Genomic DNA, 27,282 nt, shown 5'->3' on the forward strand with positions numbered 1-27,282 from the left:
GCCTGAGCTCTGAGTTCCATGGACCTTGAGACACAGCAGAGAGTAGAATATGATCTAGGCACCAGGGAAGCACAGGTCCCATAATCCACACCTCTGGCAGGGCTTTTGGAGGCTCTCCAGACCACTGCTGGGAACAGCAGCAGCTACTCCCACCCTAGGGCATCTGAGAGGTCAAGTTTTGGACGCCAAGGCAGTTCATTATTAGTGGGCCACTGAACAAAATGACTGATTGAAACAATGGTGTTGCTTTTTATAAGAAAGAAAGTGAATGCTTTTTGAGCCAGAGACTATAAGGCACTTTCCACTCCTTAAAAACATAATGCTCACAATATCCTATGAGGCAGATAACATTCATCCTATCTTATAGATATGGACACTACGGCTCGCAGTTAAACAATTGGCCCACTGTCATATGGCGCTGGGATTTGGCATTGGTCTTGACTCGAAAGCCAGTTCAGGGTCTCTGCCTGCACACCAGCTGCCTCTTGGAAGTGCCAACAAGAACCAGTAAAGACGGAACTTTCACTGATCGTCAGACACTTGCTTTCTGAAATTATTGATTTAAATTCTTTCACACCAGTGCCAGGAACAGATTCCAAAAAAACTGACTTCCCCTGGGTCAGATCAATGGGGCTTTGTGTCCCTTTCTTCCAGGGGGTCCTTTCTAATGAGATCTTGAAAATTAATCCTGTGACAGGAGTGACTGTTTTGTTGCTGCTTGGGGAGTTGCTTTTGATATCTGCCTTTTAGTTTTGCTATAGCTTCATCAGTTTCCAAAAGAACTGCATAAGGAAAAATCAGAGAATAGTATTAGAGGTACGTAAAGAAAGGGAAAGGGTAGACTATTTTTACTTTCTCCTACCCTAGACGAAATATATATTTTAGTGACTAACACACACTTGAACAGAGAAGCCAGAATTTCTATTTCTGCTCTTTACAGAATCCACCTGCAATGCAGGAGACCCTGGCTTGATTCCTGGGTTGGGAAGATCCACTGGAGAAGGGATAGGCTACCCACTCCAGTATTCTTGGGCTTCCCTTGTGGTTCAGCTGGTAAAGAATCCACCTGCAATGTTGGAGACCCCAGCTTGATTCCTGGGTTGGGAAGATCTCCTGGAGAAGGGAACAGCTACTCACTTCAGTATTCTGGCCTAGAGAATCCATGGACTATATAGTCCATGGGTTCGCAAAGAATTGGACATGACTGAGCAACTTTCACTTTCTTTATAATGGGTTACAGGAAACCAAAATATTGATACTTAGAAAGCCTTCCACAACTTTTGCCTGAGGAAGGAGTAACAAATAATACTTAACACATCTTATTTCTATTTGTTAGAAGAAAAAAAAGAATACATTTAACATTATACATGGGTTAAAAGTTCCTGTTTAGCAGAAAACAAACACATAAAAAGTTTAACCTTTAAACTCTCAAATTATATAAGTGCAGCTTAAGCTAACATAAAATCCTCCTGACACAGGAAATGGTTGTGCATCAATCATCAAGTGTCAGACAAGTCTTGTAGCGTTATTCTAATTCATAACAGTTTTAAAAGGAAACAGTTCAAAAATCTCTGCTCTCATCCCCATCACCTGAACTTCTAAGAGGGGCTCAGTGCAACTACATTTTTGTGCAAACAACGAGGCTTATAGGGAATACCTGCTTTCCTTCTGAGAGTCTGGAATGTCGATGATGCTAGGCAGAGGGCGCTTTTGTGATCAACGCCCCCAAGAAAATCTTGGACACTGAGTCTCTAATGGGCTTCCCTGGTTCATAACACTTCCCAAAGTTTGTCACAACTTAATTGCTGGAGGAATGATATGTATCTTGCGTGACTCTGCAGGGAGAAGAAGACTCTTGGAAGCTTGCACCTGGTTCTCCCTGGACTCCATCCCCCCCAACTCCCCTTTTTCCTTTGCTGATTTTGCTTTGTATCCTTCTGCTATGACAAATCTTATCTGTGACTGCAAAAGGAAAAAAAAAAAAAAACACAACTCCTCTTTCTTTAGAAGTATGGTGAGTTCTAATGTCACCAGCTCCACTCATGGACAAGCTTCAGGTCTACATCATCCCAACAGAAATGATACACGGAAGGAGAACGGGTTCAAGGGAAGACAAAGAACTCATGATCCCTGGGTAGCAGCTGGTTTATCTCCCTGAATCCTCACAATAATCTTGTAGAAAAATGAGAGTGACGGATTATTAAAAGGCTCAAATCTAGGACCATACTAGGAGTTTTACTATCCCTTTTTACCAATAAGAGAATGGAGGATCAGAGTCTGTTACCTCCATAAGATCCTATGCTGTGGCTAGGATACCTGGATTCAGCTCAATTTTAACTGAACTACCCATTTATCTACTCTCTCCCCAATAAAAGGCAAGGGTCAAGACTTACTCATCTTTGCAGCACTGATATTAAGCATGTTGCCCAACATGGGAAGCACAGAAATGCTCCACACACAAGTGCTGTCACATCTGACCCCAAAGTGCAAATTCTTCCCTTAGCCTCTTGCATGCTGCCTTACGAAGAACGGAGTGCACTTCAGGTCTCCCCTGTGCCTCCTCTGTGATCTTAACAGATTTCCTTAGGCACTTAGTTTTGTTTTCCTATCTCACAACCAAATCCATTACAGTCATTTTCTGCCCCATAACATGTGAAAAAAAAATTTTTTTTTTTTTAAAATTCCCTAGTAAAGAATCTACCTGCCAATGCAGGGAGACACAGGTACCATCCCTGGTCCAGGAAGATCCCACAGGCCGTGGAGCAACGAAGCCCGTGCACCAGAGCTCCTGAGCGGGTGCTCTCGAGTCTGGGAGCTGCTGAAGCCTGCATGCTAGAGTCTGTGTTCTGCAGCAGGGGAAGCCACTGTAATGAGAAGCCCACACACCTCAAGGAGAGAGTAGCTCCCGCTCTCTGCAACCAGAGAAAAGTCCGCACAGCAGCAAAGACCCGACACAGCCAAAAATAAAGGGATAAATAAATAAATGATAAAAAAGGAAGAAAAATGAAGGGAAAAACTGAAAGCACAGTAGACAGAAATGCATGCCTGCCTTTACTAATATACTTACAGGGACAGTATTGGACAGAGAAGCCCAAAGTAGTAAGAGCCCATAATTAGGACTCTTCTGTTCATTTGCTTCCATCTCTAGGAGGTCCAGTACAGCCTGCATTACTGTCTGTTTAAAAAGAAAAATATTATCAAACCAGAGCTATGTGACCAAGACTGATATTAATAAAGATCATCTTTCTTGAATCTGAAAGATACGATTTTTGCTATTCTTAGGTTTGCGATTTCAGGCATGCTAAGGGATTTACATACTTACTGGTAGAATAGTAATTGGAAGTAGGGACTCCGGGGTTCAATACTTTTACCACATTGGTTCAAATCCTGGCTTAATTTTTTAAACACTTTATTTTTTAGAGCAGTTACAGGTTTACAATAAACTTGAGAGAGTACAGAAATTTCTCATATAACCCTTACCCCCACATCTGTATAGCTTCTCCACTGTTGTCAGCATCACTTACCAGAACTGTACATTTTTTTTTTTTTTACCAAAGATGAAACTAAATGGATATATGATAATCATCTAAAGTGTATAGCTTACCTTAGGATTCATTCTTGGTGTTGTAAACTCTATGGCTTTGGACAAATGCATAATGACATCTATTATCATTACAATATCACACAGAGTATTTTCATGTCCCTAAAACATCCTCTAGGCTCTGTCTACTCATCTCTGCCCAGTCTCTAACAACCACTGATCTTTCTACTTTCTCCATAGTTTTGCCTTTTCCAAAATGTCACATAACTGGAATCAGACAGTACATAGCCTTCTCATATTAGCTTCTTTCACTTAGTAATATGCATTTATGGTCCCTCCATGTCTTTTCATGGCTTGATAGCTCATTTCTTTTCAGCACTAATATTCTATTCTCTGTAGGTAGCACAGTTTATCCATTTACCCACTTACCAATTGAAGGCATCTTGGTTGTGTCTAAATCAGTATATTATAAATACTGCAATACTCTAGAACTATGCAGAGAACTGACATTTGACATGGACGGTGCCAGGTCAGATCAGGGCTACATCCAAGGCCACCTACTGTGGCTATTCTCAGGTCATCACACAAATTCCATGAAAGCATTTCCTTCATTGGAAGGTTTCCCAGATTTGCCTCTGCCAGTGGTCATCTCCATCACCATGAAGAAACTCAGACATTGTAACATTGCCAGTAAACTTACTTGTGCACTGTGAATCTTAAATAGGCAATAGAAATAAGAGTAGTCACTGCTTTGGAAGGCAAGTACTGTTTTAAGGGCTTCACAGGGATCAAAGTATTCAATGCTCACCCCAGCTCCAAGGAGTAGATCTGTTCTTTTCACTGTTTTACATTTGAGGAAATGAAGGTACAATTAAGTTGGGGAACTTTGCTAGAGACATACAGATTGTCACTGGTTGAGCTGGGATTGAATCCTGGGAGTCTGGCCCCTGGCTCCAGTGCCCATAATCTTAGCTACTAGGCTATCTGCCCTTTGAAAGTGAAAGTTGCTTAGTCATGTCTGACTCTTTGTGAGACTCCATGGACTATAGCCTGCCAGGCTCCTCTGTCCATGGAATTCTCCAGGCAAGAATACTGGAGTGGGTGTAGCCATTCCCTTCTCCAGGGTATCTTTCCAACCCAGGGATCAAACTCAGGTTTCCTGCATTGCAGGCAGATTCTTTTCTGTACTATCTGAGCCACGAGGAAAGCCCTTTAGGGACAATCTTAGCCACTAGGCCTATGCTGCCCCTTGGAGACTCAATCCTTAACTCATGGATTAGGGATTTGGAGAAGTGCACTACGCTAGAATGCAGTGGTTTTTCTTCAGATTCTATAATATGGAAAACACCAGTTACATCACCATCAAAGTAAACACATGACTAGAGGCTGTTCCTATTACTTACAAAGAATGTAAAAGTGATTTCAAAAGTGATTAACCCTGGCTTTCTGGTTTTAACAATCCCCTGTTTTCCAGGTATTGAAGTTGTTGTGAAAAATAAATGAGTAATAGATTTGTGAAATGTGTAATACTATGGCTGGGACACAATAAGCACCTCATAAATGTCAGTGATGTCTTATTGTTTTTGTAACAATGGATTAGCAGGTTTGAAAATAATTTACGTATAAATTTCATTTACTCCCCATTTCTATCAGATTTACAATGCAAGTTGTTATGGTACAAAGTTAATATTTCATTGAAAAATCCTACAGATATATTTCATTCTCTTGATAGGCTATTCTGTAGCACAGTCTTTTTAAATAAAAACATTAGTTTAATATATATCTAGAATAACATGGGAGAACTCATTCAAGTTAAAATATGATAAAATTATGATGTGATAAGAGTATGTATAATATTTTTAAAAAAATCTTCTGCTAGTCTTTTGCTTAACTAGGCCATTGAGGGACTTCCCCAGTGGTCCAGTGGCTAAGACTCTGTGCTCCCAATGCAGAGGCCCTGGGTTCAATACCTGGTCAGGGAACTGGAGCCCACATGCTGCCGCTAAGACTCGGTGCAGTAAAAAAAAAAAAACAAAAAACCTAGGTCATTGAATCCACTTATACAGTAAAAGACAACAAAATCTTTTATTTCCTTCTTAGCCCATGTTTTTAAAAAAATTGTTGGTATAAAGACATAAACTCTGTGTGAACACTGCTGGAGGGAAACAGAAACATTTTTTTTTTTTTGAAAAGTTAAAAATTCCCTAATTTTTTATTTCTGGTACCACTACCACAATTTACAGGGCAATATACCTGATGTAACAAAAAGAAAAAGACAAAGCTACAACAGATAAAAGACCTCAGGAATGTAACATCTAATTGACATTACATTGCATTAATCAATAGCTGCACTTTTTGCAAACTGTGGGTATAACAGTCCGGAACAGAAGGGTTTCCTGTTTAAGCTGCAGTAACTTTTCTGACTATAGATCATCGTTCCTTCTGTGGCAGATTTTTACAGTTTCTCTAACGCATTTGGGATGACTGTCTCAAAGTAACTTGCAGCTCTCCTGATAACTTCTTGCTCTCTCTCATACTAAGAACTGTAGCCCTTTTCTTCTGAGTTTTTAGAATTTTCTGCTACCATATCCACCACTTCCACCACCAGATCCATAACTGCCACCATAGGGACTGCCGAGCTTCTTCCACCAAAACTGCCCCCTTTCATGGGTCCATAATTTGATTGCTGTTGTCCATTATAATTTCCAAAATCATTATAGTTTCCACCACCACCATAGTTACCTCCAAAATGTCCTCCTTCATCGTAACCATCATATCCTCCACCACGACCACCATATCCACCACCTTGGTTTCCATATCCTGGTCCACCACCGCCATAGCCTCCTCTACTACCATAAGCAGGACCACCGCCACAGGTGCCACCATCACCTCCAAATCCATTATATCCACCATCACCTCCTCCATAACTCCCTCTGCTGCCACCACCTCCATCACCATAGCCTCCTTTTCCACCAAAGTTTCCACCACGGCCAAAGTTACGTCCACCACCTCCAAAGTTTCCTCCATGACCCATAAAGTTGCCAGATCCATCTCCACAACCTCTTTGTCATCCAGCAGATTGCATCTCTTGTTTAGAAAGGGCCTTTTAAAAAAAATGAAGTCACACAGCTCATGAGTGTTCAAACTGAATTCGGTCCCAGCCATAAACACTGAATAAGCTTCACCAAAGTTCAAAATTTGTCTTTATTCAAAGGGGAAGCTCAAGTACTTATGGTTAAAGTACCTCATTTCTTCAGAGTAAGAAAAATAAATGCTATTCTAGAATTACTGTCAGTGGGGAGTTTTAAGTGAAGTGAACTGAAAGTCATTCAGTCATGCCTGACTCTTTGAGAGCCCATGGACTATACGAAGTGAAGCGAAGTGAAAGTCACTCAGTCCTGTTCGACTCTTTGTTACCCCATGGACTATACAGTCCATGGAATTCTCCAGGCCAGAATACTGGAGTGCATAGCCTTTCCTGTCTCCAGGAGATCTTCCCAATCCAGGGATCAAACCCAGGTCTCCCGTATTGCAGGCGGATTATTTGCCAGCTGAGCCACAAGGGAATCCCGGGAAGTTTTAACTGGGGCATTAAAACCCCTGTTTTATAGGCTCCTACATTACAGATCTACTTGGGTCCAGCTTTTATACACATATGGTCTTGCCTCTAAATCCCGGAAAATAATGCAAAGAAAAATGTGTCTAGATCTGTTTGTAAAATAGAATTCTTAGCTGAGACAAAGTTTGTCAGTGAAGGGCATCCCAGTCTAACTTCCTTTCCTTTTGGCTGTGGACTGTTTAATTCTGAATAATGTATATATGGTGATTATATATTTTTTGTACTTTATTGTATTATTATTTTTTTAAAAGAAATAAAAGGGGATGTGATTTTCCCCCTTTTCTGTCTTTTCAGAAATGCCTTGCAGAATATAATGACAGCTTATGATATACAGCAAAGATTGTTTGCATTAAATAATTTAATTCTCCAGCTGTCCTGGTACCCAATCTAACTTTCTATCCCATCTATTCAAGAGGGAGATCCCCAAACATTCACACATTCCCTTTTTTTTTCCTAAAGTGAACTTCCCCTCCAATTTAAGCAGAGTTGTTTAAAATAACACTTGCTATTGTTAACTAAAAGCAAATGAACAAAAATATTTGATATCATCTTTAAGTGCTAAAAGATAAGAAGTGATTTCTTCAGTGATGATAACAATGATAAATTCTTTCATAGTCTTTACTCTCTTCCAAGAGCTTTCCAAATATTAACTCACTGGATCCCACAACTCTAAGAAGTAGGTGACAAAACTTGAGACCAGGAGGTCAGGCACCACATCCAAGGTCACAGAGCAGTGATTGGATTTGAGTCCAGGCAGTCCAGGCCAAAAGGAAGCCCAGCCTCTGAGGGTGAGTCTGGAGAACCGGGTAGTTTTCCAAAGCTTCCAAGGATTCTAATGAGCGGTCAGGACTGAGAATCATGCATTAGCAAGCATCAGAACCATCTGGAAGGTGCATTACACCACAGATGGCTTGGCTCCCAGGGTTTCTGCCTGAGTGGTTCCCAGGTGATGTTGGTACCATCGGTCTAGGGACCACATGCGGAGAACAATAGATGCAGGTCACTCAGAAGGGTGACTCCTGGCGCCTTGCTCTTTAAGTTTTATATCATACTACCTGGTTGCATTTGAGGAGAGAAACAATGAGTGGTGGTGAGCTCAGGGGAAAAAGTCAACTCTGTCAAGCTTTATTATCTTTGCCTAACTGGCTGTAACTCCCACCGGAGACTGTTGACACAAACAACTCTATAATCAATGGGTGTATGCTAAATCACTTCAATCGTGTCCGACTCTTTGTGACCCTATGGACCGTAGCCTGCAAGGACCTCTGTCCATGGGATTCTCCAGGTAAGAATACCGGAGTGGGTTGCCATGCCCTCTTACAGGGGATCTTCCCAACCCAGAGACTGAACCGGCGTCTCTTACGTCTCCCTCATTGACGGGCGGGTTCCTTACCACTGTGCCATCATAAATAATCAATTCAAAAAGAAACTCAGACTATCGCATTATCTTATTATCTGTAGTCTCAGTTTTTCCTTAATGGAAAATAGGGTTAAGTCCTCCCTCCCTGTTGTGAGGATGTAATAATAAAATAACGTATGTAAACATCCAACACAGTGGATGGCAAAATGGTATCTAACACATTTCATGATTTTTAGCAACAACAACAACGACGACAAAAAAAGCTAAGGAATACTTACCAAGGAATTATCTTTTGCAGATTTGTATGTTTTTATATCTGGAATGTTTTTCTCAAAAAGCGCTAGAAGCCACTTTTTGGATTTTGACCAGTTTCTAGGTGAGAAAGAATACGTGTATAAATTAACTGAAAAGTACTCTAGGAGTAATAGATCACAGCAGAAAAGGGACACTGTCTATGGAATCTTAATTCTCCAAATGTCTTCTTTTTCAGCAGGAACTTCATGAGAGGTCTTCCTTCAGATTTATCAGTACCCAAGGAAAACTGAGGGGGCAAGGCAGCCACATTTTAGTGTCTTTTGCAAAGAAACGCTTGCATTCCTAGGGACTGGAGCTGAATGAGAAAACAGGGCCTGTGACTTGCTCAGCCTAAGTTTACTCTGGCTCTTGCCAGCCTCAGGAGGATGAAAAACTAGCGCAGCGACCTGTGATTAGGTTAAATGAGGTAAGGCAAACCGACCAAGAGCAAAATTTTTAATCTTTTCTGACCAGTCATCAGTGTAGACGAACTGCCAAGAAACTAAAAAAAAAAAAAAATCACATAACTTTCTAATCAAACCGTTTCATCAACTTTTATCTGAGCCAGTCGTGAGAAATACAGTTGACCACAACTACTGATGCCTTAGGGGAGAATATGGACAAAGTCTGATTCTGACCCAAGTCACACGTGATAATGCAGGAGTGACTGGTGAGAGTAAGCCGGAAATGCATAGCAGAGAAACGACACAGTCTCAAAACAGACTGTTCATTTCGTTCTCATATTCTCCCCTTCCCCTCTTGCTTCTGTTCCCCAAAATGAGACTAAAGAAATGATCCATCACTCTTCTTCCGTTTCTCCCTCAATTCACACACACACACACACACACCTAACTGGTCGTAAGAATTAGCTTCTGTCTCTTCCACGTAAACTGCTATTATATCCACTTAGAAGAAAGAAAGGAGTGACAAATATTAATGGCTGAGGGGAACCTGAAAAGGGAATTAATACAGGAAACAGCTGTCTACCTTAGGAGGCATTCTGGCAACTGGGACCCATATTCGAAACCTTCATCGTAAGCTTGAAAGTGCTGATGAAACTCCCTGATTTTCCTCTCGTCTGTGGGAAACAGACCTTTTTTAAAGAGTATGTTCACTGTCACTGGGTAAAGCAGGTGCCTGCAAAGATAGAAACAGATAAAATGTCAGAGCCAATGACCAAAGGAGAAAGGCACGGGATACAAGAAGCTATTACTGAACAGCTATATACTAGGGGTAGACAGTCGAATGTGGGGCTGCCAAGGCTACAGTGGTAAAGAACCTGCCTACCAATGCAGGAGGCATCAGAGACGCCAATCCGATCCCTGGGTTGGGAAGATCCCCTAGAAGAGGAAATAGCTACCCACTCCAGTACTCTTGCCTAGAGAATTCCATGGACAGAGAAGCCTGGTGGGCTACAGTCCATGGGGTAGCAAAGAGTCAGATACGACTCAAGAGACTTAGCATACATGCATGCCCGCAATCATATGTGATAAATTTAGTGGAGGGAAGTCACTCTCAAGAGCTTTTAATATTTGGTTACCGTGCTCAAGATAACTTGGGGGTAAAATTGTGGTCTTATTTATCTAAAGATTTTCAAATGCTTTCTAAGCAAGTATTGTTCGATCCTGATAAACGTGAGCTTAAAACTCTTAGGTGGTGTTTCGGGGGGCTCTGAAGAGCTCTGGTACCATAATTCTTTACATTTCAGCACAGAAAGAATTCAGTGAGAGGTAGAGTGATAGATAAGGAGTGATTTATTAGGATAGGATGCTTGCGAGGCTTATGAGTAGTGGCTCAGGGGAGGCTACAACCCAAGAACTTACTGGGCTACAGTTTTACAATCAAAGGAAAAGTGGGGAAGCAGAGACTTTCCATTTCTTGAGCAGATGTCATGCTTCCATCATCAGTTCCTCCTGCTGGTTGGGCAGGGGAGTTTTCTTGTCCCTACATGGTCAAGCTACATCCATAAATTATTGTTTTTCATGTGTACAGAGAGCATGTCCTAACTTACTGAGCTCACTGAGCTGGAGTCTCATGCCACTATTGTTATATTGTTTTGGGGCATGTCTTGTGCCTCTGTGCATGGTTTTGTTGCTAAGCAAGCCTGCCTGGTTTCATGGTTAAGTAAATGTGTTTTCTTGAGTAATCATTAACTTATAGGGGCCTCCCATGTTTTTTTTCTACTTGCAATCCCCTAGTGGGATTAACTATTTAATTTTGTCCCTATACTCTGTCCTCATCAAGCTGATACACAGAAAAATTCAACACAATTTCAACAAGCATTTATTTTTAGCAAATAACAACAATAACCGAGATACTGCTCTTACCTTTAGATAGCAGCAAAAAAAAAAAAAAACAAAGAATCAAGCGCAATATTAGTCACCAAATTCCTAATATCTCCCAGGAGCTTATGACTTTGAACCATACTGAAAATTCAAATGAAGTAGTGAGAAATGGAATATTTCCTGCCATATCAGTAAACAAAGGATGTCATAGTCATCAGCAACTATAGCCACCACTGATGGTGAGCTGGTGAGCCCGGAGGAAACTCAGGAAGGAAAAGAACACCTGCCATCTGGCAGCCCTCAGACTGTAGCCACTCCCTGCGGTGAGCCCCAGGAGCCTGGAGATGTGAAAACATGGGATATCAGCCCCAGAGAGCTGAGCTGCCTATCAAATGAATGATCTCAGTGAGCCCAGACTCTTGCATATTCCCAAACAAAGAAACGTGCTAAATTCCTGAGATACGTGGTTTTCTTTGATTAATAAAAATCTTCTGATAGATGTTCAGACTACCTGTCCTTTGTTGCAAAACTTCTATATGACCTGGCTCCTGGTCTCACCTTTTCAGAGCAGTTCTCTCAGGGTAACTCGAGATGCTAAAGTTGAAGTTTTAGGGCTTGAAATCCTAAAAATTCCCACCAAACAAAACATAACTCTCAGCTTTTAGGTTGTGAATATTTCTGAAGTCCATGGTATCGGTCATCAGTAAGTTTTCCCTCAAGTGAATAAAATTACTGTGGAATACTTATGCAAAAGAGTATCAAAGATTATGTTCTAGGTTAGTAACACTAAGTGCTGTTTCTTCCATTTTTGTTTGAAAATTCTCAGGATCTCCTTCTGTCACCATTAATTTGTTTTGTTTCGTTGTATATATTAGACATGTCAAAAGTTTGGTTGGTTGGTTGTTTTCATTCTTATTTTTTCTGTCTCTATTTCTAGACTTCTAACAAAATAGTAAATGTTGTGCTTTCTGAGCCCGAACAGTTGAATCCTGCCTCCAGTAGCAGGGCATCCCCCTGAGATGGAAAAGTGCCTCACTGGTAACTCCAATTTACCAAATCTCCCTGCACGTGGTGGGGATTTTTCACATGGCTCCCGTGCTCAGCCCTGACATTTGTCAAAAAGCTCCAGAACAGAACTGAGCACTACCTGGCTCCCCATACTGTCCTTTCCTGTCTCACTGTCTCAGCATCTCTGCTCTCAGAGGACTCTGGGCTCAGTCCTGAGGCCCATGGTGACTTTGTCTCAGCCACCTTGTGAAGTCTCACAAACATCTCCTGGAACCTTGCCCTCTACTTTGCAATTCTCTCCTCTCCCCTCTCCTCTCAATGTCCTCTTGTTCTAGTAATTACAAATTGCAGTGAATGCTTTATCAAAATTCTGATGGATACATGACAATTATATGAAGGAAACCCATGTAGAGCATATAAAATTGTAAGGAATGACTAAGAAGAAATTATTGTATATGTGCTAAAATGATTTTATTGGTTTGTTTTTACGTGCCTGCTAAGTTGCTTCAGTTGTCTCTGACTCTTTGCGACCCCATGGACTGTAACCTGCAGGCTCCTCTGTCCATGGGATTCTCCAGGCAAGAAGACTGGAGTGGGTTGCGATGCCCCCCTCCAGGGGGTCTTCCCAGCCCGGGGATTGAACCCATCTCTTACATCTCCTGCACTGGCAGGAGGGTTCTTTACCACCAGTGCCGCCTGGGATCTATTGGTTTGTTTGCTTAACTTCAAATTGAAGTACTAAATGAAAACTGCCCATTAATTAGAATTTAAAAGATCAACAGAATTTTTTAATTGCTTAGTGAGGTAGATTTCATAATCCACCACATTGTATTTCAGGTCCAACATATAGGCTTCAAACTTTCTTATTCCAAAAACAGAAAACAAAACAAAAATAACAAGGCATCGATTTACCTCATAAACTTGTTCAGGTCTGTGGTCCCGTGAGCACCTAAATTCTGCAACTGTTCCTGTAATTCTTCAGTCAATTGTCCAGTGAATTTGTATAGGTTGAGAATCCCCATTTTCCCTTTCACCGTGATATAAAGTTTCTCGTGCAGTTTTAAAAAGATGTTCTTTGCGATGGATGCTATAAACAGAGAAAACACTTTTCAAAAGAAGGAACCACTTCTTGAAGTAAACAGTCAGTATGTCTTCATCAGCAGGAACGAGAGCCAAAGGTGAAGAGTCAACACAGACTGTGAGATGGCGAAAGCCTTAACAAAGTCTGCAAGGCCTTCTCCCCTCTTTGCAGCTCTCCAGTGGTCTTTCCATGTCTTCGCCCTCCAAATATACATTCCAGGTAAAACACATTCTTTTTCACATCTCACCATCTTCATGAACTGTTCTATCTGCTCAGAAGGTTATCTATTTTTGACAACCAACCCTCACTTCCCTTGCACACCTATAAGATATACATTTCTCCTTCTGACTTTTCTGCTTTAAGTGTCTTAAATATTGTCTCTACCAGCAGGATCTTCCTAACTCCATGAATAGCTTTGGCCCCACTGTTTCCTCCCCCCTTTTTTTTTGGACTGTTTTTTAATGTGGGTCATTTTTAGTCTCTATTGAATTTATGACAATATTGTTTTTGTTTCATGTTTTGGTTTTTTGGCCATGAGGCATGTGGGATATTAGCACCCAGACCAGGAATCCAACCTGCATCCCTCGGCTTGGAAGGTGAACACTTAACCACTGGACCCCAGGGAAGTCCCCACACTGTTCCATTGTTCCCTTTATCTTAGTGTTCATGCTCCTTTCATGACACACCTGGTCTGGTCTGGGTGTTAAAGAGCATGAATTTTGGAACTCATTATTCCTTTATATTTTTCTTTAACCCTCTTTAATTATCTTTGAAATAAGGCTTTTTTTTAAACTAATTTTTAATTTTATATTTCATTATCCTATTACATGTAGGTTACATTTCACATAAGTTAATGAAAAATAATTTCTAAATTTCTTGAATATGTATCATCTCTGTGGTAGAGGTATATTTAAAAGGAATGGGAAGCTGGCTCATGAGTAAATATGATGATATTTTATCTGTTAAATAGAAATATTTAAACATGAAAGTCCTTCAGGCAGGGCAGAGCTGAAAAAAAAAAAAAGTGATCATTTCAATATACCTCTGATAGGTAAGTTGGTATATTTTTCTGAAGGAATATGCAAATTTACAGATCAAGAATCTTCCAAGTATTTATATTTCTTTCATCTGGAATGCCACAGTCTAAATATCAAGAAGCATTAAAGAGTCAAAAAATGAAATCAACATGTTGTGATTTTTCATGCAAGCAACAAAAAATAATAATCATGTTATTGATCACTAACAGCCTTGAAAACAAACTTTCATGTCTTAATGGCAAGAAATGAATAAAAGCTATAGGAAAATGAACCTAAGAAAGAAGCAAAAAACGGAAGCCAAGAAAGATGTTAGAAGCAAGCATAGGCATTATGAAAGCAGAGGAAAGAATCAGGCGCAAAATGAACCAGCTCTGTATTCCTGGGAAGACAAACGGCCTTAGCATGCATGTTCACATCCTGGGGAGAAATAAAGGCAGACAGTCACAATGAAAGTATACTGGTTGAGTCCAGCAGTCTCTGAGGATGAAGAAAGAAAGGGCACCAATTATATGAAGCCAAGCCCCACTCACCTTAATAACCCTGTGGACTATGTCAGGAAATGCCATAGTAAAGAGCTTACTGGGGCTTCCTTGGTGGATCAGGGGTTAAGAATCTGCCTTCCAATGCACGGGATGTGGGTTTGATCCCTGGTCAGGGAACTAAGATCCCTCATACTGCGGTGTAACTAAAGGCACACACTGCAACTAGGGAGCCGATGCCACAAAGAGAAGCTCTCCTGCACTGCAAAAAAGACGGAGCACCGCCAAAATAAAGGAGCGGGGCTCACTAAGTGGCGCAACATGAGATCAAACAAAGAGCGACAGCCTGTAAAACATGCACAGCAGCACAACAGAGTCAGTGACATCTCGGGGGCTGTTAATAGGATATAAATTCCAATATTTTCCAAGTAAACATCAGTGAGGTGACCTTAACTTTTACACATGCCTTGCGGAGATCCTAATGTATGACATTGCCAACAATTCATTTTTAGGGCTTGGTTCAGATGGTAAAGAATCCACCTGCAATGCAGGAGACCTGCCTTTGACTCCTGGGGTGGGAAGATTCCCCTGGAGAAGGGAATGGCTACCACCTCAATATTCTTGCCTGGAAAAGCCCATGAACAGAGGAGCCTGACAGGCTACAGTCCATGGGGCCACAAAGAGTTGTCACAACTGAGAGACTAAGCACACAATTTGTTTTTCAAAGGCCAAACTCATCACAAACTCTCTTCTATCCCTACTCTAGAATAAAATAATGGGTCTGCCTCATTTTTGATAGAGGAGTGAAGAGGTGCTTGTCACCTAAAACTGCTCTTGGGATTCCATGTTGTATTTCAAATGGACTATCTGAAAATACTGTTTACCTGTATGATAGATGGGATTTTGCACTGCTAGTTCAAAATTTACTTCTTTGGATTTTAGAAACACATTAATTCCCTCTTCTTCAGTAACAAAGGTCATGCGGGTGCCCATAACAATGACTGTAAATACTGGTCCATACTGAAAGAAAACACATAAGTAGAGATCAGATTAGTAAGCATTTCTAATAGACAAGTTACTGGATATGGGTTATTCTTAAGACAGAGTTCCTCAAGAACCCCAACACTGAAATTACAGTCAAAATAAAGACTATTAAGATTATGTATAATGTATGTGTGTTCAGTTGCATCCGACTCTTTGCGACCCCATGGACTATAACCTGCCAGGCTCCTCTGTCCATGGAATTTTCCAGGCAAGAATAGTGGAGTGGCTTTCCATTTCCTAGTAATTAGTTATAAATTTTGATTGATGGAGTGAAATTTAATTGTATAAATCCTAATTTATTCTGTCATAATATTTAACCTTCCTTTTGATCGTATTTTTATTTGTTTGCACCTTCCATTCTGGTAGTAGGAAATAATACTTAGAAATAATTGTTAGAAATTAGGTTAAACACTGTGATACCCCAACACTGTTTTCAAGATACCTGGAGGGTTATAAGCAACCTATGGCTGAACTTTGTTCATGAAAAAGATAAACGGCTGACTGATTTCACCGTCAATCCCTGGTCACTCAACAATGTCTACAATAGAAAGTTCTGTAGGGTTCATTTTCTACCTTTCCAAAATGACTCACCTGTTTCCCCTGCCCAACCCTCTCCACTCTGAGTGTTCCTGCTTTGTAACTCACTGGGCAAAAATGAGCACTCTCACCTTCTCACCACCAGGGCAAATGATTGTACCCATTCATACCCATTCTCCATGCTTCCCCTCCAGTTAACAGATGGAGGGTCCTGCCCCTGGGAAATGCCTACCCTCCTTCACTTGTGATACGGATTCCATAGTCTCCCTTTGTTCTTCATGGATACCTTCTCTCACACACCTTCAGTTGTGCCTTTTCTATCAGATCACTCCTGCTGCTGCTGCTGCTGCTGCTAAGTCGCTTCAGTCATGTCCGACTCTGTGCGACCCCATAGACGTCAGCCCACCAGGCTCCCCCGTCCCTGGGATTCTCCACGCAAGAACACTGGAGTGGGCTGCCATTTCCTTCTCCAGTGGATGAAAGTGAAAAGTGAAAGTGAAGTCGCTCAGTCATGTCTGACTCTTCGCGACCCCATGGACTGCAGCCCACCAGGCTCCTCCATCCATGGGATTTTCCAAGCAAGGGTACTGGAGTGGGGTGCCATCGCCTTCTCCACAGATCACTCCTAGGAGCCTACAAACATCCTCTAGTGCAGAGTTTGGCTTCAGGGAGTCCACAACTTTACTGGGAGAAAAAGATATCATTATTTTCACTGGCCTCTAATTATAATTTAACATTTTCTTCAATTATGAATGGAGGCAATAAACTACAATCTTCCCCACAACTCTAACCTCAAAAGAGCTAATCATACTTTTTTAGATTTGGTGTCTATTTGCCATCCATTCATCACAGGGTCAATTACATTAGCTACATTTTCTTCTTTCTTTTCCTATTCAAATGACGACTCTTAAATTCTCTTGAATGTTCTCTAGAATACATTTAAATAACCAGAGGTAAAATACAAAGGGTTGACTAAGATGTAGTTTTATTTTCTTGGAATACTCAAAATGAACACATTTAAACACAAACCAATCTCATATTTCAAAAGAAAAGGACAGGCAGCACAAATGGAGAAGAGGAACCATTACATTTAGAATATTTTAATTGTTTTTAAGCCATACAAGTCTTTCAGTTTCCACTAACAAAAAAGCATTTTGTAGCTTCTACCCAAAATTTACAGAAGTCCCAAATTGATATGATTCTTTTGTCTTCCTGAGCTATGTTTTCTTATTCATGGTGTTTAGCTTTGGAGGCCTCACATTGTTGTTGTTGAGTTGCTAAGTCAAGTCCAACTCTTTTGCAACCTCATGGACTGTATGTAGCCTGCCAGGCTCCTCTGTCCATGGGACTCTCCAGGCAAGAATACTATAGTGGGTAGCCATTTCTTTCTCCAGGGGATCTTCCTGACCCAGGGATCGAACCGGCTTCTCCTGCACTGGCAGTCAGATTCCTTACCACTGAACCACCAGGGAAGCCCAGGGGCCTCACTACTGGGTAGAAATGGCCCTTTCAGAGCTAGCTGATAATTAGAGAGAGCAAAGGATTCAGCCAACCAGGAATATGCCTTTCATATGGAAGTTAACCCATCTTGAGTCTATATCACCAACCCCTTCCTGGTCTTAACTCTGACACAGCAAGCCAATATGATCCCTGCCCTAAATCATCCCAGAAAAAGTCACCGGGCATCTGGAGACCAACCCTAGAGCTCAAAGCCCCAAGAAACTCTTCAGGGTCGTCAGTCCTAAATTGTCTACTCTACCTTGCCTCGCTTTCCCGAGGAAACTCCAACAAATGCTGTGCATGGGGCTTTTTCTTGTTCCATCTTCTGCATCTTGACTGACAGAGTTTTTTCTGCTGTGGCCCTGCAGAGCACACAGTGACCCTTGCCTTGGACCCACGAGTATTATAACCTTCTTCCTTCAAAGCCTCATTCTCATTTCCTCCTGTGGCCACACTGACTTTCCCACACCACATTCAACATGTCTATTTTTGGAACCACCACCCATACTTTTATATCCCATTATAGTAAATTGATGCTTTCAAATTGTGGTGCTGGAGAAGACTCTTAAGAGTCCCTTGGACAGAAAGGAGGTCAAGCCAGTCAATACTTAAGGAAATCAACCCTGAATAGTCATTGGAAGGACTGAATCTGAAGCTGAAGCATCAATACTTTGGCCATCTGATGGGAAGAGACGACTCTTTGGAAAAGACCCTGATGCTGGGAAAGGAGGGGTGGAAGAAGAAGGGGGTGACAGAGGATGAGATGGTTGGCTGGCACCACTGACTCAATGGACACAAGTGTGAGCAAACTCCGGGAGATAGTGAAGGACAGGGAAGCCTGGCAGGCTGCAATTCATGAGGTGGCAAAGTGTCGGACAAGACTTAGTGACTAAACAACAACAGTTATTATGAATATCTCAAAGTACCATCAGGCTCATCAGCACTTCAATATGAGTCATTTCCAGATCTGCATGAAATGGCCTGTGATCATTCCTGAAACATACTGTTGGATGCTATTAGGCAACTATGGGCTAATAGCTGATACCCCAAAATAGTGAAGCCTCATATTTTTCCATTAGTGATGCAGACATCTACGTTGTTTCCCACGTTCCCTACCTTCAATGGTTTATTACTGAATACTTAGAAGAAGATGAATCATTTTCATTGTTGAAGGTTTGCGCAAGTGAGAATTCTTAAGTTTCCATCAGGAAAGTGGCCTTTGGCAACATGTACAGGCACTCTGGCCACATTAGAGGTAATACTGTCCATCTCACTTGATAGGAAGTCCAAGTTCTAGTTTCTCAAGCCCAGCTTTTTAAAGTCACCTCCAACCCTTTTCATTCTTTCACACAGCACATTCCATTCACCAAGAAATCCTGCTGCTTCCACTTTAAGAGAGATCCAGGCACTTCTCAAACTCCCAACTGCTATCACCATGGTATGAGCCACCAGGGTCTCAAGCTTGAATTCTTGCCAGAACCTTCAGATTATCTTTTTTCTTCTAGTTCTATGTTTTTATTTTTAACAGAGTGCCCAAAGTGACCATTTAAAATTTAAATCAGATCACATTACTCCTCTGCTCAAAACACAAAGTTTCCCACTTCATTCTAAGTTACAACGTTCTCTTAATAATCTGTAATGACCTATATGGGAAAAGAATTTGAAGAAGAATGAATATATGTATATGTATAACTGAATAACTCTGCTGTAACCTAAAACTAGCACAACATCAGCTATACCCTAACGCGTGCGTGTGTGCTTCATTGCTTCAGTCTTGTTCAACTCTTTGTGACCCTACAGACCAGAGCCCACCAAGCTCCTCCGTCCATGGGATTCCCCAGGTAAGAATACTGGAGTGGGTTGCCATGCCCTCCTCCAGGGGATCTTCCTCACCCAGGGATCAAACCCTAGTGTCTTAAGTCTCCTGCACTGGGAGGTAGGTTCTTTCTTTACCACTAGCGTCACCTGGAAAACCCCATAATCTAATCTAAAATAAAAATTAAATTAAAAAAATACACTGACATTTTGAATCTGATCATTTACTCCACAGACATACTGGCACACATAGAAATGACATTTGTTGCTACATTATTTATAATAGTGAAATATGGAAAACAAACCATGTCAATCATTAGGTGACTATCTAAGTGAACTATGACTCAGGGAATATTCTGCAGCTTTTAAAACAAATGCAGATGCTTTTGTGTCTGTGTAGGATAAAAGAAAAGAGGGGGAGATTACAAAAATCGCATTTTTAAAGATATCAGTTGGGGAGAGTTGGGGAAACAATAAGATCTAAATGGACTAAGCTCAACAAGTGGGCCTTAGAAAGCATCACTACGAACAAAGCTAGTGGAGGTGATGGAACTCCAGTTGAGCTATTTCAAATCCTGAAAGATGATGCTGTTAAAGTGCTGCACTCAATATGCCAGCAAATTTGGAAAACTCAGCAGTGGCCACAGGACTGGAAAAGGTCAGTTTTCATTCCAGTTCCAAAGAAAGGCAATGCCAAAGAATGTTCAAACTACCGCACAATTGCACTCATCTCACATGCTAGTAAAGTAATGCTCAAATTTCTCCAAGCCAGGCTTCAGCAGTACGTGAACCGTGAACTTCCTGATGTTCAAGCTGGTTTTAGAAAAGGCAGAGTGCCGGGGGCCAGCCTGAGGAACTCCGCCCATGGCAAAGGTCATGAGGAAGGAGGCTTGGCATACGCAAAGGCGTGATCAAGCCTCAGGAAACCCCCTGTTCCCGAGCATCTACCCCAAAACCAGAGTCTGTTTTATGCTCTCACCTACACCTCTGACTTTACGGGGGGCTCTCCCCCATAACCATTTCTCTCGGAGAAGGAGTTAACTTGCAGCTCCAAGCCAATAAAAATTCCTGGGCTTGACAAGAGTGTTTTAGCTTACGGACTCCTCTGAAGGTTATCTAGCCCACCTGTATAGGTTCTTCCGGCCACATGTGATTGTTTACAGCCTCCCAACCTGAGAGGCACGAGATGTTTTAGACTTCAGTTCAGTCGCTCAGTCGTGTCCAACTCTTTGCGACCCCATGAATCTCAGCACGCCAGGCCTCCCTGTCCATCACCATCTCCTGGAGTTCACTCAGACTCATGTCCATCGAGTCCGTGATGCCATCCAGCCATCTCAACCTCGGTCGTCCCTTTCTCCTCCTGCCCCCAATCCCTCCCAGCATCAGAGTCTTTTCCAATGAGTCAACTCTTCACATGAGGTGACCAAAGTACTGGAGTTTCAGCTTCAGCATCCTTGCTTCCAAAGAAATCCCAGGGCTGATCTCCTTCAGAGTGCACTGGTTGGATCTCCTTGCAGTCCAAGGGACTCTCAAGAGTCTTCTCCAACACCACAGTTCAAAAGCATCAATTCTTCGGTGCTCAGCCTTCTTCACAGTCCAACTCTCACATCCATACATGACCACTGGAAAACCCATAGCCTTGACTAGACGGACTTTAGTTGGCAAAGTAATGTCTCTGCTTTTGAATATGCTATCTAGGTTGGTCATAACTTTTCTTCCAAGGAGTAAGCGTCTTTTAATTTCATGGCTGCAGTCACCATCTGCAGTGATTTTGGAGCCCCAAAAATAAAGCCTGACACTGTTTCCACTGTTTCCCCGTCTATACTAAAGGCAAATTCTTTTGGAAATTATTAGTATAGTGGGTTGGTTAGGAATTATATTGGTGAAGGGTTTTTCATTTGTTGTGCCAATAATTGCTGCTAATTCCCTGCCCTGGGTGTGACAAGGGTGTCTCAGGTCAAACTTCTCTGCTGACAGACTAGCTTGTGTGACAGGATTATCCATACTCCTGCCACCATGCACATGATTGTTTACTACCTCTCAACCATAAATAGCACAGAGAGTTTTGGAGTATTTTGAAAGTCTTAATTAGCATAGGGCTTTTCTCATTGTTGAGTCAATGATTGCCACCAGGCCTCCATATCCTTAGGCACCTGGGAATATATTAATCAATGTATTTGGAATATAGAAAAGGAAATATAGTAGTTTTTAAGGTTAGCAATACTAGACTTTTTGAGTTAATGAATTTTCTCTTTTGTAACAGATCACTGTACTTTGTTATAAATCACTGTGTCCTTGCTATGTAAAAATGTAACTTTATCACTAAATAGATCTTAAGGGGAGCATTGGTAAAGGATTTTCATCTGTTGGGCTGATGTTTGCTGCTAAATCTCCATGTTCCCTGCCCTTATAATGAATATAACTAGCATATAGGAGAAATAAGCATTAACCTTTAAGCATATAGGAGAAATAAGCATTAACCTTTAAGCATATAGGAGAAATAAGTATTAACCTTTAAGATTAATCATGTTAACCTTGGGTTAAACAAATCCCTTTCTTGATTGTAACTCACTACACCCTCATCCTATAGGAATGCAACTTTATTTGGAGGGTGGTGCCTGGTTTAAGAAAAAACACCCTTGGAAAAAATAAGTTTTTGGTTATCAGAAAGAAAGGATCATTAAATGTCAGCAGGTCTCATGGCCAGATGATGATGTAAAGTCCCTAAGACCTTTTTATGTGAAGCACATGATTTTGATAAAGGTCAGGATTGCTGACCCCCGCGTGACTCTGTATTCATCCCTACGTGTAACAAAAGGTATATAAGCAAACCCAAAAAATAAAGAAATGGATCAGTTTCTGGAAAGACTGATACCCCCGTGTCGTTCTTTCTTGCTCCCCTTTTTTCTGGCTGAATTCCCATCTGGAGCATGGATGCTATTCCACGTAAACCAAGTTATTTAGCCTCTTTTTCTCAACTAATTTTCCTACTACACTATCCATTTCTAATCTCTCTATATATCTGTAATTAAATATGCATTTTTCCAAGGACGCCGACTCCATCCCCACCTTCAAATTACCCTGGATCCACCGGGGCTGGACCCTGGCAGCAGAGGAACCAGAGATCAAATTGCCAACATCCACTGGATCATGGAAAAAGCAAGAGAGTTCCAGAAAAACATCTATTTCTGCTTTATTGACTCTGCCAAAGTCTTTGACTGTGTGGATCACAATACACTGTGGAAAATTCTGAGAGAGATGGGAATACCAGACCACCTGACCTGTCTCTTGAGAAATCTGTATGCAGGTCAGGAAGCAACAGTTAGAACTGGACATGGAACAACAGACTGGTTCCAAATAGGAAAAGGAGTACGTCAAGGCTGTATATTGTCACCCCGCTTATTTAACTTATATGCAGAGTACATCATGAGAAACACTGGCCTGGAAGAAACACAAGCTGGAATCAAGATTGCCGGGAGAAATATCAATCACCTCAGATATGCAGATGACACGACCCTTATGGTAGAAAGTGAAGAGGAACTAAAAAGCCTCTTGATGAAAGTGAAAGTGGAGAGTGAAAAAGTTGGCTTAAAGCTCAACATTCAGAAAATGAAGATCATGGCATCCGGTCCCATCACTTCATGGCAAATAGATGGGGAAACAGTGGAAACAGACTTTATTTTGGGGGGCTCCAAAATCACTGCAGATGGTGATTGCAGCCTTGAAATTAAAAGATGCTTACTCCTTGAAAGAAAAGTTATGACCAACCTAGATAGCATATTCAAAAGCAGAGACATTCCTTTGCCAACTAAGGTCCATCTAGTCAAGGCTATGGTTTTTCCTGTGGTCATGTATGGATGTGAGAGTTGGACTGTGAAGAAGGCTGAGCACCGAAGAATTGACACTTTTGAACTGTGGTGTTGGAGAAGACTCTTGAGAGTCCCTTGGACTGCAAGGAGATCCAACCAGTCCATTCTGAAGGAGATCAGCCCTGGGATTTCTTTGGAAGCAATGATGCTAAAGCTGAAACTCCAGTCCTTTGGCCACCTCATGCGAAGAGTTGACTCATTGGAAAAGACTCTGATGCTGGGAGGGATTGGGGGCAGGAGGAGAAGGGGACGACCGAGGTTGAGATGGTTGGATGGCATCACGGACTCGTTGGATGTGAGCCTGAGTGAACTCCGGGAGTTGGTGATGGACAGGGAGGCCTGGTGTGCTGCGATTCATGGGGTTGCAAAGGGTAGGATACAACTGAGCGACTGAACTGAACTGAACTGGAATTCCATCACCTCCACTAGCTTTGTTCGTAGTGATGCTTTCTAAGGCCCACTTGACTTCACATTCCAGGATGTCTGGCTCTAGGAGAGTGATCACACCATCGTGATTATCTTGGTGTTGAAGATCTTTTTTGTGCAGTTCTTCGTGTATTCTTGCCACCTCTTCTTAATATCTTCTGCTTCTGTTAGGTCCATAGCATTTCTGTCCTTTATTGAGCCCATCTTTGCATGAAATGTTTCCTTGGTATCTCTGATTTTCTTGAAGAGATCTCTGGTCTTTCCCATTCTGTTGTTTTCCTCTATTTCTTCGCATTGATTGCTGAGGAAGGCTTTCTTATCTCTTCTTGCTATTCTTTGGAACTCTGCATTCAGATGCTTATATCTTTCCTTTTCTCCTTTGCTTTTTGCTTCTCTTCTTTTCACAGCTATTTGTCAGTTGGGTTAGTTTTCTGTAATTGTAGTTTCCATTCTGTCTGCCATCTGATGGATAAGGATAAGAGCCTTTGGAAGCTTTCTGATAGAAGAAACTGGCTGTGGGGGAATCTGGGTCTTGCTCTGGTGGGTGGGGCCATGCTCAGTAAATCTTTAATCTAATTGTCTGTTGATGGGTGGGGCTGTGTTCCCTCCCAGTTGTTTGGCCTAAAGTCAAATTATGGTAGGGTTAATGGTGGTAATGGTGACCTTCTTCAAAAGGACTTATGCCAGACTACAGAATTCAGTGTCCCTGACTCCATGGCAGGCTACTGTCAACTCACGCCTCGGCTGGTGACTCCTGGACACACAGACAAGTCTGCTTCAGTCTCTTGTGGGGTCATTGCTTCTTTCTCCTGGGTCCTGGTGTGCACAAGGTTTTGTTCGTGCTGTCCAAGAGTGTGTTTCCCTAGTCCTATGGAAGTTCGGTAATCAAATCCCTCTAGCCTTCAAAGTCAAATTCCCTGGGGGTTCTCAGTCCCTCTCCAGATCCCCAGATTTTGGAAAACCTGTTGTGGGCCCTAGAACTTTCACAACAGTGTGAGAACTTCTTTGATATAATGGTTCTCCAGTTTGTGGGTCGTCTGCTCAGTGGCTCTACGGTGGGACACACACGCAGAGCCTCCCATGTCTGCTGTAGCCAAAGCCCTTATCCCTGCAGCAGGCCACTGATGACCCATACCTCCACAGGAGACACCCAAAGACTCAAAGGCAAGTCTGGCTCAGTCTCTTGTGGGGTCCCTGCATCCTGGTGCCCACAAGGTTTTGTTTGAGCCACAGTTAGAATGGGACATGGAACACTAACAGGTTCCAAATTGGGCAAGGAGTACATCAAGGCTGCATATTGTCACTCTGCTTATTTAACCTATATGCAGAGTACATCATGTGAAATGCCCAACTGGATGAAGCACAAGTTGGAATCAAGACTGCTGGGAGAAATATCAATAACCTCAGATAGGCAGATGACACCATCCTTATGACAGAAAGCGAAGAGAAACTAAAGAGCCTCTTGCTGAAAGTGAAAGAGGAGAGTGAAAAAGCTGGCTTAAAACTCAACATTCAAAAAATGAAGATCATGGCATCCGGTTCCATCACTTCATGGCAAATAGATGGGGGAACAATGGAAACAGTGAGACTTTATTTTCTTGGGCTCCAAAATCACTGCAGATGGTGACTGCAGCCATGAAATTAAAAGACACTTACTCCTTGGAAGAAAACCTGTGACAAACCTAGACAGCATATTAAAAAGCAGAGACATCACTTTGCCGACAAAGGTCTGTCTAGTCAAAGCTATGGTTTTTCCAGTAGTCAAGTACAGATGTGAGAGTTGGACCATAAAGAAAGCTGAGCACCCAAGAATTGATGCCTTTGAGCTGTGGTGCTGGGGAGACTCTTGAGAGTCCCTTGGATTGCAAGGAGATCCAACCAGTCAATCCTACAGGAAATCAATCCTGAATATTGATGCTGAAGCTGAAACTCCAATACTTTGGCCACCTGTTGTAAGAAACTGACTCATCGGAAAAGACCCTGATGCTGGGAAAGATTAAAGGCGGGAAGAGAAGGGGACCACAGAGCATGAGATGGTTGGATAGCATCACCGACTCCATGGACATGAGTTTGAGCAAGCTCCAGGAGTCAGTCATGGACAGGGAAGCCTGGCACACTGCAGTCCATGGGGTTGCAAAGAATCAGACACCACTGAGCAACTGAACTGGACTGAACTGAATCTTGAATGCCACATCAAATGCCAAAATATTCAAAGAATTTTCACTACCTGTTTTAAAGATTTACTATAACTGTATTAGTTTTTATTTATTTACTGTATGTATTTACTGTATTAGTGTTAACAAAGGAGTGGGCATTTAATCAATGGAATAGGATAGAAAGGCTAGACATAGATCTACACATACATGTCAATTAATCTTTGAAATGCTGCAAAAGGCAATTCAGTGAGGAAAGGAAAGTCCTTCAAGAAATGATACTGAAACAACTGGACACAGAGATGGGAAAAAAGTAAAACTCATCCCTTCTGCACACGTTACAAAAAAATTAACTCTAAGTGGCTCTAGGACCTAAATGTAAAATAGAAAGCTATAAACCTTTTAGAAGAAAACATAATAAACTTTGTGACCTTGCTTGAGCTTCTAAGACAAGCTTTCAGAAACATTCATAAGGATTTATCAAGATCACATATCTAAGGAAGGCTACAGAAGACCAAGATGTTTTTCTTTAAAAGGTAGTATTTTTCATCTATCAAACTGGCAAGAATTATGGTACCTAGTGTGGGCCAGGATATGAGAGTCAGGAAATCTCCTACACTCAAAGGAAAAGAAAAAGGATTCTTACATAATTCTTTAATCCTTACATAATCCTTAGGTGCAACACAATAATATAAACAATTTAATGTCCTTTAGGTAGTCTTACATTTAGGTATTTATTCTGATGAGCTGTCTTGGTGGCTCAGAGGTTAAAGCGTCTGCCTGCAATGTGGGAGATCTGGGTTCGATCCCTGGGTCGGGAAGATCCCCTGGAGAAGGAAATGGCACCCACTCCAGCATTCTTGCCTGGAGAATCCCATGGACAGAGGAGCCTGGTAGGCTACAGTCCACAGGGCGCAAAGAGTCGGGCTGACTCTTTGAGCTACTTCACTTTCACTTTCTGATGAAACAATCAGGCAAGTGCAAAACAATCAGTAAGTGCAAAAACTACAAACAGTGCAAACACACGGGAACATACAAACGAGACTGTTAACTGAAGCATTGTTTGAAATACAGAAAAAAGTTAGCAGCAACCTATATACTATTTTTCAGAGATATATTTAAAAGTGATTTTAAAGACAAAAACACGTACCACAATGATTACTAATATCCTTAGTATGCAGTGAAAATGGACCTCACCATAATCAAATAACACCAGCAGAAAATACAGTGCCCA

At 41.7% G+C, this 27,282-nt stretch overlaps 1 protein-coding gene across 2 annotated transcripts in view; it reads right to left on the bottom strand.

Moving 5' to 3' along the window:
• CYP39A1 (cytochrome P450 family 39 subfamily A member 1) overlaps positions 1 to 27,282 on the bottom strand; it is an 87,654-nt gene that overhangs the window by 59,441 nt on the left and 931 nt on the right. The window contains exons 3-7 of one of the 2 annotated variants that reach the window (XM_069562687.1): positions 15,589 to 15,724; positions 13,020 to 13,194; positions 9,802 to 9,951; positions 8,799 to 8,892; positions 3,068 to 3,175 (exon numbers count right to left, since the gene is read on the bottom strand). In XM_069562687.1, the coding sequence (XP_069418788.1) occupies positions 3,068 to 3,175; positions 8,799 to 8,892; positions 9,802 to 9,951; positions 13,020 to 13,194; positions 15,589 to 15,724 (663 nt within the window). The remainder of the gene's footprint in view (positions 1 to 3,067; positions 3,176 to 8,798; positions 8,893 to 9,801; positions 9,952 to 13,019; positions 13,195 to 15,588; positions 15,725 to 27,282) is intronic. The other variant, XM_069562688.1, reaches the window with a different exon arrangement.

Source organism: Ovis canadensis, chromosome 20 (assembly GCF_042477335.2).
Source record: "Ovis canadensis isolate MfBH-ARS-UI-01 breed Bighorn chromosome 20, ARS-UI_OviCan_v2, whole genome shotgun sequence".
NCBI lineage: Eukaryota > Metazoa > Chordata > Mammalia > Artiodactyla > Bovidae > Ovis > Ovis canadensis.